The sequence below is a fragment of the Denticeps clupeoides genome, chromosome 8, assembly GCF_900700375.1.
Source record: "Denticeps clupeoides chromosome 8, fDenClu1.1, whole genome shotgun sequence".
In the NCBI taxonomy this organism is placed as follows: Eukaryota; Metazoa; Chordata; class Actinopteri; order Clupeiformes; family Denticipitidae; genus Denticeps; species Denticeps clupeoides.
Genome location: NC_041714.1, coordinates 13,062,680 through 13,078,961, shown reverse-complemented (window position 1 = coordinate 13,078,961; position 16,282 = coordinate 13,062,680). Strand labels below are relative to the sequence as shown.

Genomic DNA, 16,282 nt, shown 5'->3' with positions numbered 1-16,282 from the left:
GGGTTATTGTCGTGCTGGAACACCCATCCACGACCCATTTTCAATTTCCTGGCAGAAGGAAGGAGGTTGTCGCTCAGGATTTTACGATACATGGCTCCGTTCATTTTCCCATTGATGCGGTGAAGCTGTCCTGTGCCCTTAGCAGAAAAACACCCCCAAAGCAAAATGTTTCCACCTCCATGCTTGACAGTGGGGATGGTGTTTTGGGGGTCATAGGCAGCATTTTTCTTCCTCCAAACACAACGAGTTAATGCAAAGGAGCTCAATTTTGGTCTCATCTGACCACAGCACCTTCTCCCAGTCACTCTCTGAATCATTCAGGTGTTCATTGGCAAACTTCAGACGGGCCTCCACATGTGCCTTCTTGAGCAGGGGGACCTTGCGAGCACTGCAGGATTTTAATCCATTGCGGTGTAATGTGTTTCCAATGGTTTTCTTGGTGACTTTGGTCCCAGCTACTTTGAGGTCATTAACTAACTCTTCCCGTGTAGTTCTAGGATGTTTTCTGACCTTTCTCAGAATCATTGAGACCCCACGAGGTGAGATCTTGCGTGGAGCCCAGACCGAGGTCGATTGATGGTCATTTTGTGCTCCTTCCATTTTCGAACAATTGCAGCAACAGTTGTCACCTTCTCTCCCAGCTTTTTGCATATGGTTTTGTATCCCATTCCAGCCTTGTGCAGATCTACAATTTTGTCTCTGACATCCTTGGACAGCTCTTTGGTCTTTCCCATGTTGGAGAGTTTGGAGTCTGCCTGATTGATTGATTCTGTGGACAGGTGTCTTTTATACAGGTGACTAGTTAAGACAGGTGTCATTAATGAGGGGGACTAATTGAGTAGGCGTGTCTAACCACTCTGTGGGAGCCAGAACTCTTAATGGTTGGTAGGGGTTCAAATACTTATTTCACTCAATGAAATGCAAATCAGTTTCTATCTTTTATTTCAAGTTATTTTTTTCAATTTTCCTTTTGATGTGCTATCTGTCACTGTTAAAATAAACCTACCATTAAAATGATACTGTTCTGAGACTTTTCATTTCTTTGTCATTGGACAAACTTACAAAATCAGCGAGGGGTCAAATAATTATTTCCTCCACTGTATACAGCAGTCGGTCATGTTTACATCTTACAATCAATGGACAATGCAATACAAATACACAAATAAAATGAGAACAGTGAGCATGTTAATTCGAAATGCAAAGTGCCCATATTCCAGAGTGACTTGCAATCAGTGGACACAGTGACTTAACCCTGGAGCAACTCAGGGTTAAGTGCCTTGCTCAGGGACACAATAGTAGTAAGTGAGTTTTGAACCTGTGACTATGTGGTCATCCTGTTAGGCCATCACATGAGAAAGATTCTCTATATCTGCATATTCCATTATTCCCCTTTCTCAGCAGTGTTTAGCAATGAAATAAGTTCCCATGATGGTCTGGGGTCCGGTTTCGCTAAAAAATGAATGACCACACACACTGTTAGTCCACTACAAACAGCTCCTCTCTGAGACGGTGGTACTGCCCCCTACTCTCCATAAGCTGCTGGTGTGTGCCCTGCTCCACCACCTCGCCGTCCTGCAGGAAGATGATGTGGTCTGCCTTCTCCACAGTTTGAAGCCGATGAGCCACCACCAGCACTGTCTGGCCCTCTTTCCCAGCCAGAACGTCTTGAACCTGACAAGATTGGCAGGAAGGATTTATTTTATGCTGAACCTACTGTAGATAAGGCCTGTTAACTGAGTTTTTATAAGATTGCATACAGCATGCTGTGTGTTGATGTCCATGCTGCTGGTCGCCTCATCCAGGATGAGGATCAGGGGTTGGCACACCAGGGCTCGGGCAATGGCGATGCACTGCTTCTCACCAGCTGACAGCTGACCACCACACTCGCCAACATCTACCAAGATGCCAAAAAGAAAACTGCAGCCAGACCACTGGCACACACACAACAATGAACTGTTTCTGTTCCATAACAGAAATCACTCACACCGTGGTGTATCTTTAAATACATTGGGTCCCATTTTAAGTGTTTAATGCTAAATGTTATGGCAGTATTGTTGCTGTAAATGTTGGTCATTTTTCGTGTGCATCTATCTACCCGTGGCATAGCCCTGCTCCAGTTTACAGATGAAGTTGTGGGCATTGGCTCTCCTTGCTGCGTCCTCCACCATGTCCATGCTGCACCCTGGTTGGCCATATTCGATGTTGTGTCTTACAGAACCAGAGAAAAGCACGGGGTCCTGGGAAACCATGGCCATCTGTGACGTGAACATAGGTACAACATAAAATCTGTAAATAATGATGCCGACTTACAATTCGGCCCAACATCAGGTCTATATTCTTTATTCATGTGCTGCATAGATTTGATTTGGCATGTATTAGAACCATAAGAACAAAGTGTGTTCATGAACATGATGGTATTATATGATAATAATGAAAGAATGCATTTTTAGATACACTCTCAGAAGAAATTTTTGTGGAATCTCAAAATAAGGTAAATCTAATTAGGCCAACAAATTGAGCTATTTCAAGTGTTGCTTACATATTGTTTAGCATGAGTTTGGTACAAACTGCAACCACCCCTGGCACCTTGGCATCCACACCTTTTTTTTGGTTTATTACAATTCCCACTTCTGAAGCTGTCAAGCATGTGCACAATGTGGTATGACAAACATGATAACTGTATATATTAAAGGATGACTGTGCCCAAATGTACATTTACATTTACAGCATTTATCAGACACCCTTATCCAGAGCGACTTATAATCAGTATTTAAAGGGACAGTCCCCCTGGGTCTTCTGGTTCACAGGCGAGTGTGTTACCCACTAGGCTACTACCATCCAAATGTGGGAAATTGTCAGGTGTGCCATGGCAACTGCTAAAGGGAACTCGGTGTTCTTCAGAACCAATGAGATGATCTAAGATTAAAGTTCTTAAATATACGTTGCACCAGGTGAGGCTCACAACCTCGGCACAGCTCATCAAACACTGCTTTATAAGTAACGTGCGCTAACTGGTTGCGCCACTGGAGCTACATGGTTCTCCACACTGGTTCTCCATGTTACTTTATGTGTGGAATGTTACTCAGAGCAGTAGATCAGCACCGTTTTCAGAATGGAATTAAGGCTAAATTATTTGCGATATCTCTGCCGAAGGACTTTAGAAATGCCTGAGCTTAGCCATCTGGACCTTCCTGTGCAGGTACTGGTGCTGGTACTGATGAATTGGCTCCCCGTCCAGCAGCACCTCCCCCTCGCTGGCCTCGTAGAAGCGCTCCAGCAGGTTGACACAGGAACTCTTCCCACCGCCAGAAGGCCCGACCAGTGCAGTCATCTTCCCAGCATGCACCTCAAAGGTCACTCCCTGTTTTAACCAATGATCAGGGATACAATAATAAGACTCATGTGGCAACATCTAGGATGAGCCTTAACTGGTAAATTGGAAAGAAATATGTTGGTGATTAGAAATACATTTCAGCTGTGATGGACAGATTTACTGTTCTTTAAAAATTAACAAGAGCAAAATTCCCCCAAAAATTCGGTAGCAAGATGCTAAACTTTAATGATTTGTGACACTGAATCTGTTTCTTCTACAGAAATAGATTTTGGGGGCAGTGGTGGCCTAGCGGTTAAAGAAGCGGCCCTGTAATCAGAAGGTTGCTGGTTCGAATCCCGATCCGCCAACGGGTTAAAAGCAGAGGAGACATTTTGTTGTGTCACCATGTGCTGTGCTGCAGTGTTTCACAATGACAATCACTTCACTTTCTTTTTCTATATTCACCAGTGCAGGGTGTATTGAATAAAAAAAATCTGATTTGCCATGCTTTGGTACCTTCAGGGCAAGTATGTCCGGGCGGGAGGGGTAGAAGAAGCTGACATTGCAGAAGTTTATTTTGCCCTCCAGATTTGGGGGGGCCAGATGCCCCACCTCCTTCATTTTGGGTTTGCGGTCAAGCAACTGGAAAACCTTCACAGAGGCAGTGACGGTGTTCAGCATGTCCCCGTAGATGTAGACTAGTTGCTGAGATCACAAGAATAAGTCAAAGTTAGAGTTTGAACAACATCATAAACTTTGAAGTCTTCAGGATTTAAAGAATTAAACAGACAGAAACAGGTAGTTGCTTCTTGCTATTTATCTGTATTTTGGAGAGGAGGGGCTAACTACCCACGCAGCCCTTTTTGTCAGAGTGTAATTATTTCTGACACCCAGAAGATGAACTCTGATGATGTTTTATATAAACAAAGCTTTTAAGGGGACAAGACAATAGGCATGACTGACAGCTCTCAAGAAGCCTACCCTCATGTTGGTGACCATGTCCTTCTGATAGAGTATGAAGGACAGCAGGTTGCCCATGCTGAGCAGGTTGGAAGCAATGAGCTGTCGACCCTGCAGGAGCATCAACACCTTCAGCCCCAACGTCACCATCTGGACAGAGACAGAGATGTTTGTCATTTTAATAATGTGTATATAACATAAATCTCCTTCGGTACTGCACTTACCCTACGCAGCAGGAGGTGGGTGGCACTGTAGATGCCTTTTCGGTGCCGGATCTGGCGGGTCTTTTCCAGAGACCCCTGGTACCTCCTCCACTCATTCTCCTCTGCGTTGAAGCTCCGCACCGTCTTCATCGTAAAGATGATCTCGCTTGCAAGCTCTTTGGTTTCAGCCTGACTGTCCTGCAGCTTCTTGGAAAGGTCCTGACAAATAAATATGAACGTTATTATACATTGTTTTCAGATTTTGCAAAAGTGATATTTACCACCATGCATCAAGATATAAGAATTAGCCTTCAGATGGCACCATGATGTGTTAAACGTAATGCTTACTTTCTGGATGTGCAGACATCTGGGTGGTGTTACCTGGGAGTAGGAGTTGTAGCTGTTCTGCAGCAGGGCGAGCAGCGGCATCTCCAGGCAGGTGAGGCCGGTGAGCTGCCAGGAGAGGCCGAGCATAAACCACAACATGCCCACCGTCTTCACCACGCTCCGCAGCAGAACATTCAGGTTCATCGCCACTGAGCGACCCATCTTATCCGTGTCCGAGATGAGCCTTGAGGACAGGCTTCCTGCATCAGTCCAGGGCAGAGACACAGGCACAGAGTGTGTGGATGGAAAAAAGTAGGGTGGTAGTAGCCTAGGGGGTAGCACACTCATCTATGAACCAGAAGACCACAAAGTCACAGGTTCAAACCATTGTGTCCCTGAGCAGGTTGGTAGTAGCCTAGTGGGTAACACACTCGCCTATGAACCAGAAGACCCGGGTTCGAATCCCACTTACTACCATTGTGTCCCTGAGCAAGACACTTAACCCTAAATTGCTCCAGGGGGACTGTCCCTGTAATACTGATTGTAAGTCGCTCTGGATAAGGGCGTCTGATAAATGCTGTAAATGTAAAATGTAAATGTAAATGTAAATATGAGCATTGTGTCTCCTGGGGGACTGTCATCAAAACTACTGACAGCAATTTGCTTTTGATAAGGGCGTCTGATAAATGTTGAAAATGTTAAATAAATGTTCTCACCTGGTTTGTTTTCCTCAAAGAAGCTGATGTCCTGTTTCATGAGGCTCTGGAACAGCATGTGTCGGACTCTCTTGTTCATGCGGCACAGGCTGCACATAAACATTCCCCCACGCAGGCCGCCAAATAATGAGCTGTGAGATTCAACGACTGGGTTACCAAGTGGCCAGTGACACGGCGGCCAGAAAAACATTACTGACCCGCACCCCACTCATGCCTGAAACTACGCTGCATGTAGATACTAGTGTATTAAAGACAAAGATCTGGGTTCATGCATTGATAATGTGAATTTTTTTCTGAGTATTATCAGTGGGTAAGACACTGACCTCTGAACATGAAGAGAACAAAGTCACAGGTTCAAACCCCACTTTCTACCATTGTGTCCCCTAACACTTAAGAGTTAAGTTGATCGAGGGGGACTGTCCCTGTAATTACTGATCGTATGTCCAAATTTGGTGGTGCCATATAAATATTTTGTGTCACCCCCTCATTCATCTATAAAATCAATTATTTCAAATGACATGTATCAGAGCTTTAAAAACATGTCAGTCAAGAAATTATAAATTTGGCAAAAACCGATCACTGGTCCAGAAAAAAAAAATCTCACTTGCCTTCCCAGCGAGAATAGGCCCATGCACACTATAGCCCACATGAATGTGCTGTACTCGTACTTGTGGCTTAAAATATCGACCACTTTCCCGATGTAGTAGGGCATGTACGTCTCACCTCCGGTAAAGAGAAGAGAGTTAACAAGTGAGTGAGCGCTTCTCAGCATCACTTAGCTTAATACTGGCTGACCAGCACACTTACAGACAGCTGTCAGAGTAAGGAAGAGGAAGGCCGCTCCCAGGTGTAGGTAGTCTGGTGCCGAGTACCGCATGGCCCTCATCAGCAGTGCCCGGGCAGTGGCATCACCCCTCGCCCTTCCGTCACCGGTGAACACCCACTCCCACAGCAGACAGGCCAGGCAGGAAGCGAGTGCGGCCAAGATCACTTTTCCTGGATCGGGGACGGCTGCATTGTGAGCTTGGGACAGCGGGACCATGGCCTTCAAGCTCTCGTAGACTGGAGTGACGAGGCACAGCGTGGCCACCCAACGCTTCAGAGCTGGACACTCCTTCACAGGGGAGACGACCTGCACCACACTGTGCAACAGCACCCAGCTCAGCACCCTAAAGGTCCACAGCCATGCCAGGAGTGAACTGCTGCTGGCGCATTCAGACTGGACCAGCAGGAACCCGGCCAGTGTCCACAGAAGGGCATCAAGGCCCAGGACCACAACACATCCCTTAAGAACATCAGTAAACATCTCTGGAGCCACGAGTCATCATAGGTCCATCCAGTGAAATGATTTAACCTGCAGCACATCAGGACATGACTGTTAAAACGGAGCTTACGCGGAAACACTGAACCAAAACAGCTACATATGGCATCAAAAGAGCGACGAAATGATTTAATACGAGGAAGGAAACTTTTATTCGAGAAATAATAATAATTTTTTCTACCATTGCTGCAGGTCACCTCGCCCCTGTTTTACTTTCGTTTTCCGTCTCTGTCTAGTGGCGGAAGTGACGGCAGTAAGCAGCAGTGACAAAATGAAACCACACGATGGTAGCACCTTTCTTTCATTCCCACCACTACACTACACAAAAACTTCCACAAGGGGGCGCTGAATACAATAGTTTACTCGGATGCATGGTCACAAATCCTATTTTATTTGGAAAATGAATTGGAATGTATTCATTATCCTAAAATGTTACAAGAGTTCCACGAGCACATAACGAACGAGCTGAATAATGCATTTAAATTAATGAATTATCATTTTTAGAAAATATATTTTTTCGTTGTGCATCATAAGTCCGCCGGAGCTGGGTCGGGGCGGGTCCTGGTGGGGTGGGGCGGGCTCAGCGGCGGAGTGCGGTCAGGCGGAGACGGGGCGGGGCTCTTCTGAGGACTGCAGTCAAGCGGCGACGGGGCGGAGCCTTTGGGACGGGGCGGGGCTCAGCGGTGGAGTGCGGTCAGGCGGCGACGGGGCGGGGCTAAGCGGCGGAGTTCGGTCAAGCGGCGACGGGGCGGAGCCTGTGGGACGGGGCGGGGCTCAGTGGCGGCTCCGCCGACAGTCGCCAGGTCCGACAGCCTGAGCAGCTCCAGTGAGCGGACCGGACCGGACCGGACTCTTCGCGCTGTCCGCACGTCATGTCAACCGCAGGTAACGGTGGCGGGTTCTGTGGATTGAAATCGTTCTGTTTGCCTGTTACTTATTATTTCGCATTGGCATGCGCGCATGAATTCATAATGAAATTGTCAGTGTGGAGATAGGACACACACACACACACACACACACACATATACATCATTATTATAGAAATGTCTGATGGTGTATGCTGAAGCATGCCCGAGACATGAACACTTTTGAAAAATTGGTTGGAGTGGCTGGCCTGAACTGCTACTTTCCTGGTAATGTGGAAGACTGAGTGGTTGGCAAGGAAATGTGAGAATTTCTGGATCTTTCAAGGAAAATAGAGTGTGGAATTTAAAATTGACAGTAAATGCAACAGAGCACTGAGTGGTACAGAGTTCAGGGCAGATTTATGACCTGCTTGTTGGTTCATGAAGCAATAACCCTTTAGTGCTGCTTTAGCTGCTTCAATGGACAGGGCAGAATCCACATCAAGCAGCAGGAATTATCTGGTCCTCAGAGTGGAACAGGAATCAGGACTTCACTGGGGTGTAATCGGCAACTGTAAAGACCTGTGTGTGGCTGGACCTGAGCAACCATCATCTGCCAGGGCTTCCACCATGGCCTGTTGCTCAGGGTGGAGCGGGAATACGGCAAACATCAGTGCCAGCGTAAGGAGTCATGGAATAAATCTAAAGATAGAATCACCACACAGGCCAGCGGGAACTCCTTTTTCCCTTATTCCGCTTCCACATGCACTTCATGCAGATTCTTGGATCATTTTGAGCTTTTAATTTTGGTAGATTCCTTGTTGCAGAATTTCTTACATTTTTAGTTTAAAAAATGCGTCAAAACATAATAAAGCACAAATCTTACCAAAATTATCTCAGAATGTTTTGAAACCAAACTGAAAATGAAAGTTTTAATGCCTTCCAATTAAAGGTCCATGTCTGACAGTGAAGAGGACAGCCCCGACCTGCTCAGAACCTGGTTGCGGGTTTTGAAACGGTTTTCCCTGTAAATATGTGTTTGATTTCCTCTCATAGTGTTCGGTGTTTGGGGACACAGAGACGATCTAGAGATAGAAGTGTTTCGTAAAAGGATAAGAGTCCCCGTGACTATGAGAGAAAACAGCCACTCGGGTCGCAGGTCTGACTCACCTTTCCAAACAGATGCACGGGTCACCGGCTAATGTTATAATAGCAGACTTCACGCCAGGGAAACCAATCTGAGAGAAAGAGAGAAGCATCACAATTCTGCACTCCCATATTCGTCTCTCTTCTTCTCCCTGCCCCCTGTATCGTTGTCTGGCCCTGGGGAAGCCCAGTTAGAGCTGTCAGATGGGATCAGCGTGAGGATGCTCAGGCCAAACCTCCCCTAATGTATTTTCATGTAAAAAACCCACCATTTTACAAGGATTTTGTTTTACAAGGCAAATAATGGAGCTGGCATTATATTTTTCCAGCTTGGAAGAAAAAGAGTGGGGCCTGTTGGGAAGATTTCGGGTGGAGAAAATTGTGCTGAGTAATGTTCCATTAGCAGCTCCATCAGAGGTTAACGTCCAAGCACAAGTGCTCTTAAGCAATGTCCGGTCAGGTGAAGGTTGCTTCGGATGTCACCAGCTATTTCTGTTTATTGCTTTAAGAGGTTGTCCGGCTGGTCAGTGCTATCAGGGAGCAGGCCAGAGAGACCCCTACTCTGCAGATTGGAGCCTGTGTGGCGTGGCTTCTGAACAGGAAGCAGTAATTTACACAATGATTATTTACACAGCCCCTGTAAATTCAGCTTCATTCACCCTGTCGTTCGACAATGTTTAATTGCAGTTTTATGGCAACAGTTCTGAAAATTATATGTACTGTGTGTGTTTGTATGTGTTTAACGTCCGACAGACCGACTCCAGTAGCATTGTTACAGCTATATAAGGAAACACACACACACTCACACACACACACACACACACACACACACACTTCAGTCTTGTCACACACACTCACACACACTCACAGGGTGACACTTTAGGGTCAGCACCTGTGTTTTGGAGTAAATATTAAACTGCGAGACATATTATTTCCTCTCCCAGGCTCCTTAAGTCCTAAGCAGGTGTTGTAAATCCAGCAGAATCATACAACAGGTTTTGGAAAATAATAGGAATTTTAATAAAAATGTGATCAGCAGTTTATTGTACAATATAAAGAAAGCATTGTAATTTACTGAGATGCTAGATGTGAATATCATGCCACATTCTACATAATTATATAATTTTCAATGTCACTGTCATAATCAAATGATTCATAGCACACTATGTTCTAGATTTACACTGTATTTGCAGTTCTGCAGTTCTTACATAGAGTTACACTGTGCGGTAAAATAGTCGGTTTGTTGGTCACTAGCCTTGTGTTATGTGTTCTGAATAACCTTTTCTGAGAATTGGGGGTGGTTCCTTCCTGGTTGGGGACAGGCATGGCTTTACCTTGGGAGACCTAAATTAGGTTGTACCAAGTCACCATGTGCCCACGGGGGAGTCACCATGTGCCCACGGCATACTGAAATTATTCAATTTGAAAAAGTCAACATAATAGATGAGTACTTAAAGTTTATAAAACAAGAAACTGAAGTAGATCATCTGTTGGGGAGGTTCATCTACAGAACTTTCTCTGACAGACTATGAATGTAATAGAACTAAGAGCTTCTGCTGGTCCAGCTTCCCTTACCTGCAACTCAGGAGATGCTTTGTGGTCAAACAAAACCAGTAATTGCTTAATGATCTACCCAGGAGACTGGAAAACCAGCACTGGATTTGGATTCAGTAGACCTGCTGTTGTAAACGCTGTTATGTGGAACTGTGCAGCATTAGCTGGTGAAATCAGTGTGTGTGTGTGATTACGTGTATGTGTAGAAGCTAGTTGAATGGGGAAGATTGTGCCCAGTGAAAGCAGCAGGGCTCTGGCTGTTGTTCGAGGCCTAATGAGAGTTGATCCCACCAGGAAGCTGCCCCAGGTTCCCCCTCTCTGCTGCGGCCACCAGGCCTCGGTCGAGTGCATTCCTGCTGATCCAATGTCACCTCCCTGGCCTCGAGAAGGGGGACATGTCATTCACTTTCACCTACATAACACACAATATTACACAATTTTTTGCCTGTGTAGAAGTTTTTTTTAATTATTATTTTTCAAATAATAATTAGTTATTTAAATTATTTATTGGCCAAATAATCTTCCATTTGTAGCAATTATAGCTTTGCAGACATTGGGCATTGTAGTAATTCAAATAATCAATTAACCATTTAAAGTCACCTGCACTAGTGATCACAGCATCCACTGGAACTCCAGACCAGCAGTAAAGATCAACCAGATAAGGATTCATAGTTATCCAAAAATGTCCAACTTTTGAAACGTATCTTCAGTTTTACAGTAAGTATTTGGTTGGGCTTGAAGGTTTCATTTTTAATTCAATTACAGAAACAAATGATTCTTTTTACCGTGTTCTAATATGATAAAATGATATATATACTCTTCTAAGCACTGTGAGATAACACACTGTTACACACAATCTTATTCATTTTCTGGTAAGAAATATTTGCCAAACAAAGGACTTGGTGTGTTCCTCTGGATGTCCAGCTCCAGCTCTCTTTTTGTTTACGATGACACACCACAGAAATGGTGAAATATGGTCTCCGCATTTAACCTGAGTGGGCAGCCATGACAGGCACCCGGGGAGCAATGTGTGGGGATGCATGTTAACATTCTCACCCTGCCATGTTTTAATGTCATTTAGTGTCATAATTGATTCTGTAAAAAAGGATTCTGGGACATGAGTTTGATTTGATCGAACGACTGCCAGGCATCTCCTCATTAACTTACACACACATTTGTATCTTTGCAGGTGTGTGAACCTGCTTACTCTAGCTGGACACACACTCCTGTGATCCCCAGAGGTGTGTGCTTGGGTGTGTGTGTCTCTATTCCATCTGCTTGGGCCTCCTGGTGCTTCTCGGTGCATCTGATATAGGAACACGCTAGTCAGAACCGAATCAGCCAAATAATACGATTTGGTGCAGGGTTCTACTCAAAACAGAGGTTCCGTCAGTGTCAGACCCCACAAAGAAATCCAGAACGAACCTGGCAAGCAAGGCTGCAAGCAAAACCAAGTGCCATCCTGAGCTTTTATTATGGGAAAATCACATAATCACATAACCACAGCAACAACAATGCAGTCATTACTGCTGAAGAACTAACTACCTTCTTTAACAGCAAAAATATGTTTTGGATAATGATTCATCCACTTAACATCTGACATGAATTATGCTGTGTGTGTAGGTGTGTGTGTGTGTGTGTATGTGTGTTATGCTCTTTACCCCGCTCTCTTGGCTGTGCTTCTTAGTTCTTAGAACAATTTTCTGTGACGTCAACACACAGCCTTTCTTCTCCATCCAGCTGGGGTTTGCATGCAAGTGAAGCTGTAAATGCTGCATCGTTTGTCTTTCCATTCCATTCCATTAATCTGGCAGATTCCACAGCTCCAAAAAAAAAAAAAACTCTCAAGTGATGTAAATGTATTGCATAAAGTTAATGAGGTTAATGAAGTATGCTCTTCTTAGTAAAAACATTTATTTACATTTATTGTTCAAAAAGTAACTACATTCGTATGTGATGTTCTTGATGGCTGAATTGGTTGTGAACTGTAAATGGTGCAGGCCTTGTGTTTAGTGGGGAAACCTGAACTTAACAACTCAATATCATCAACATCATTAGCCTCTTAGTCCTCTTGAGAGTTGGTTTTCCTGAGGAATCTGTAGAACGTGGAGGGGAAACCGGGGCAATTTCAGAATAAAGAGAAGGAAAGTCAGACTACAGTTGTTTCTGTAATTGCAGTTTATTCTGGGAAAAGACCGCACTGTTGTATTTAGTTTTTTTTTTTTTTTTTCGCACAGAGAGCCGGCGTAAGCCCAGTCGCACCATAATTACTGCTCCTGAAATGCGGCCTGTCAAGCGCCGGCAGCACAATTACAATAATTCCATCTCAGTGAGGTCACAGCTACGTTCAATACATCTTTACAAAGCTGATGGCAGGAACTTGGGCCACACCATGAGGTCCAAATGGGATTAGATGGGGTGACCTGACAGGGGCCCGGGTTCACCAGCGACTGCACCTCTGTGCATTCCTGGTGATTGTCTGAGTTTTAGTTGTGGAAACCTTAGCCAGTAGTGCTAAGAATTCAGAAATTAATATAAATATAATTGGTGAGAATATTCACAGTGCATTTTGAATCATTTATCTGGCCTCTTTAGTTCATTTGTTGCTGCCATGCGTGAGTGTGAATGTCCAGTCCTGTTAATGCAAGATGGGCTCTGGGCCGAGGTGGGCCGCAGGGTCATCACTGTGAGCTGTGATGTGTAATGACATGGCCAACTGAGGGCCCTTTTCCCAGTTGAGAGCCAAAGGCCTCATACCCAGTCAGCAAAGAGACTTGTCTCAGAAAGGTCCATACCTTGCACATAAAACATGTTTGAATGAACATGACCTTCTCAAAAAAAAAATACATCTCATTCTCATTGTAGGAATAGGATTGATGCATCTATATTCATCCATCTGTAATATTTAGAAATTGTTCCTAATGATTATCAAAAGATGACATATTGATATTCAATCAATTAAAAAATATCTGCCAAGGATTAGTTGCTAATGTGATTAATGGGTTCAAATGAATCTTGTTAAATTTTTGTTCATTTAAATTCTATTAAAACTATTACAGGGACAAGTGTGGAAAAGATATTCAGGCCATAACGTTACGGACCTGTAGCCCTCAGTGCCATCCTGTGCCAGCAAATTGAATTGTGGGTCCGTTGTTTCACATTGCTTGTGGCAGAAAGTTAGGAAATGTTGAGCTTTTTAGGTTTGCCTTATAATGTTTTTAAAAGTGTTTTAAAAAGTCTCCAATTGAATTCCGTTAAAAACTGCTGCTGCCCTGTATATTGGGACTGTGTGCATTAAAGAGAGACTCCTCAGTGGTATATAACCCTTGCGTTAAAGGTCGTCTGAATGAATAAACAACCCGCTATGGTTTCTTGGCAGAGGTTGTCACCTTGGCCGTGGCTGGGAGCGTGGAGCGCCTGAGACTCCGATCACTGGGAGGTTTGACTTCACTGGGATTGTCTAAAACACAGAACAGGAGGAGAGAGAGGGAGGAAGGAAGAGTGGGGGAGAGCGTGCTCGACCTTAATCCAACTGGAAAGGATTACGACATTAACAAAGAATTTCCTTTAAGAAAGTTTCCTCTGGAAACTCTGGAATTCCACATAATGCCACTTTAGCTGCTGTTCTGAGGATCTAAAGCAGGGCTTTGTTGTGATTTAACTCACTTTAGGATAATGAACCAGGGAGCTGTGTGTGTGTGTGTGTGTGTGTGTGTGTGTGTGTGTGAGAACGCAGACACTTCTTTACAAGCGGAATGATTCAGATTCACTAACAGGGTGACCGGGCATCCAGCTGCTGCTCTAGGGGTGAGGGATGCGTCACCTCATCTCCTCCAAGAAAAGCCTAGTTTTTTTTAGCTGGAGGATCCGATGTTGCAGCAGCCGTCTGATTTGGCGAGACAAAAGGTTATCACCCCGAATTTCTCTGGACTCTCTGCTGCATGTGTTTTCCTTTTTTAAGAAAGCCGTTCTGCGGATGGAACGCTCCTGCTGGGACCTTAACTGGGGGTCATACGGGCCCAGTTGCAGAAAAGAAAAGTGTTAAATCAGTGGGACTGGAAATGCATGTCATGAACCTCCTGTCTTGAGTTCCCTTCACCACAGTATTGGTTTAGGACTGATATTTCCATTTTGGAATATTTTGGAATAATTTTTGTCATTTCCAACTTGCCATTATTGCAGTGGTGACCAAATGCAGCTAAAGCAGCATTTTGATCACTGTGGACTTTGGTCTGGATTCAGAAAAAACAGTGCAAACAGAAACTGTGTTTTAGTTGTTCCTGAATCCAGAGCTGTTGCAGGGAGAAGCAGAGGCATCTCCTGCATCGTGATCTGATAAGCGGCGATATCAGCCGCGATGGGTGTCAGCTTGATGGAGTGAGAAGTTCAGAGTCCCTGTGTGCCGGCTCGGGAAGGTTACGTAACTCCAGTGCGCTCCCCATCTTTATGCTCAGTTTGCTGAGGGCATTGAACTGTGCTGAGTGAGACTCTCCTGGCTCTAAATATTCCATACAGCCATTCCATACAACGTCTGAATGGAGAAGAGCCACGTTATGCAATCTGGCCTGGTGCTGAATAGAAGGGGGAGGGGTTGTTGTGAGATGCATGGCTGCGTTTGGGACTGAAGATGATGGCGTGGGACCTCTAGGACCATGTTATGTCACATGATTAAAAACTATATTATTCCAAGTTGTTCAGATGTGTTCAGAAGTGTGTACTTGATGTGGTGCACTGTGCTAATTCTTATGATGCATTCATTGTGCCTTGCAATTGGCAAGTCAGAAAACACAAATTTGTCATTTTCGACCTCTGTGCATTCTGTGGTAAAGTTACATGACTGTCTCCAGCTTTGATCTGTTGCTAAAATTCACATTTTCATTTATGTATCTATTGTGCATTTGTTCTTGTTTAATGTGGTATTTCATATAAATGCATAAAAAAGCAATAGACGGCAACTAGATGTAAATCTTAGCAAATGCTTTTATAAACTGTAATACAATAAGTCTCATTAAGAGTAGAGAGCCTGGATTTGAGCTGTTTATTCTGTACGGTGACATTTGTAAGAAGGTGGAAAAACAAGGAAGTTGGAAATATTATTTTTTAAATTCACTTTAAATGCAGCCTTATTTCAAGACTCAGTTGTTGATGTAATTCTAGTTATAGGTATGAAGATCAGATATGGAGTACAAAGTATCTACTAAATGCCATAAATGCAAATGTAAGACTCATGTGCATGTATCATACAGCCCTGGATCCCTGTTAACTGTTGTGCCCCATCAAGTTTTAATTCCATTTTGCTGAATCCCTTCCCATGTGTGCCAGCTGTGCAGAGACAAGTGGGATGAAGCTCTGGGTATGAAGCCCCCGTTGCTGAGGAAGAGACCCTGGGAGCATGCTGCAGATTAGCTGCTCGACTGTGCCGACCTTGCCAGGATGTGGCTTGTGGGTAGCGGGTCGCTGGGCCATGGGCTGGATGACGGGGGGTTGGGGTGGAGGGGTCCTGTGAAGGTCACATGGATCCTATGAATACAAGATTTTACAAAATGTGAGAAAGAAGGGGGTTGAAGAGCAGTTGTTGTAAGTGACTAATGCTGTCTAGTGTGACTAAATGTACTCATGACTGTGATAGACTCACAAGGACTGGGATTTAGTCATTTTGTTATGCACGTCCCTGTGTTGGGCAGCAGGTGGCGCCCTTGTGCTCTGTGTTGCTGTTCCTTGTGGAAGACGCTGCAGTCTTCTGTGGTTATGTAAAGATGCAGTAACAATAACTGCACTGTCTGTGTGAACTGAATCTCTGTCGGGCAGTTTAATGCAAATAGAGATCAAAAAGTTGAGAGTAGAGATCATTTATTTGCTTTCAAAAATATTGAGGATATCTGCCGGGATGCCAATAG

The 16,282-nt window shown here is 44.4% G+C and overlaps 2 protein-coding genes across 2 annotated transcripts in view; one reads left to right on the top strand and one right to left on the bottom strand.

Moving 5' to 3' along the window:
- Positions 1 to 1,077: 1,077 nt before the first annotated feature.
- On the bottom strand, positions 1,078 to 7,092 carry tap2t (transporter associated with antigen processing, subunit type t, teleost specific). Its single transcript, XM_028988951.1, has 12 exons — positions 7,022 to 7,092; positions 6,327 to 6,873; positions 6,128 to 6,242; positions 5,520 to 5,650; positions 4,858 to 5,063; positions 4,498 to 4,695; positions 4,295 to 4,423; positions 3,830 to 4,018; positions 3,188 to 3,361; positions 2,096 to 2,255; positions 1,758 to 1,894; positions 1,078 to 1,671 (listed from the first exon to the last, which is right to left on the bottom strand). Exons 2-12 carry the CDS (start codon positions 6,823 to 6,825, stop codon positions 1,477 to 1,479), a joined length of 2,133 nt encoding a protein of 710 aa, XP_028844784.1. The 5' UTR covers positions 6,826 to 6,873; positions 7,022 to 7,092; the 3' UTR covers positions 1,078 to 1,476.
- A 482-nt stretch (positions 7,093 to 7,574) lies between these two features.
- ablim1b (actin binding LIM protein 1b) overlaps positions 7,575 to 16,282 on the top strand; it is a 56,588-nt gene continuing 47,880 nt past the window's right edge. Inside the window, exon 1 of the mRNA XM_028989832.1 lies at positions 7,575 to 7,725. Within this exon, the coding sequence (XP_028845665.1) occupies positions 7,713 to 7,725 (13 nt within the window). The 5' untranslated portion in view covers positions 7,575 to 7,712. The remainder of the gene's footprint in view (positions 7,726 to 16,282) is intronic.

Excerpts from the sequence above, each read along its gene's own strand:
- tap2t (XM_028988951.1), bottom strand. The coding sequence starts at position 6,825 with ATGTTTACTGATGTTCTTAAGGGATGTGTTGTGGTCCTGGGCCTTGAT. Across the intron at positions 1,895-2,095 it reads GGAGCAGGGCTATGCCACGG|ATGTTGGCGAGTGTGGTGGT; the intron begins GTAGATAGATGC and ends GCATCTTGGTAG. Across the intron at positions 1,672-1,757 it reads ACATCAACACACAGCATGCT|GTTCAAGACGTTCTGGCTGG; the intron begins GTATGCAATCTT and ends CAATCTTGTCAG.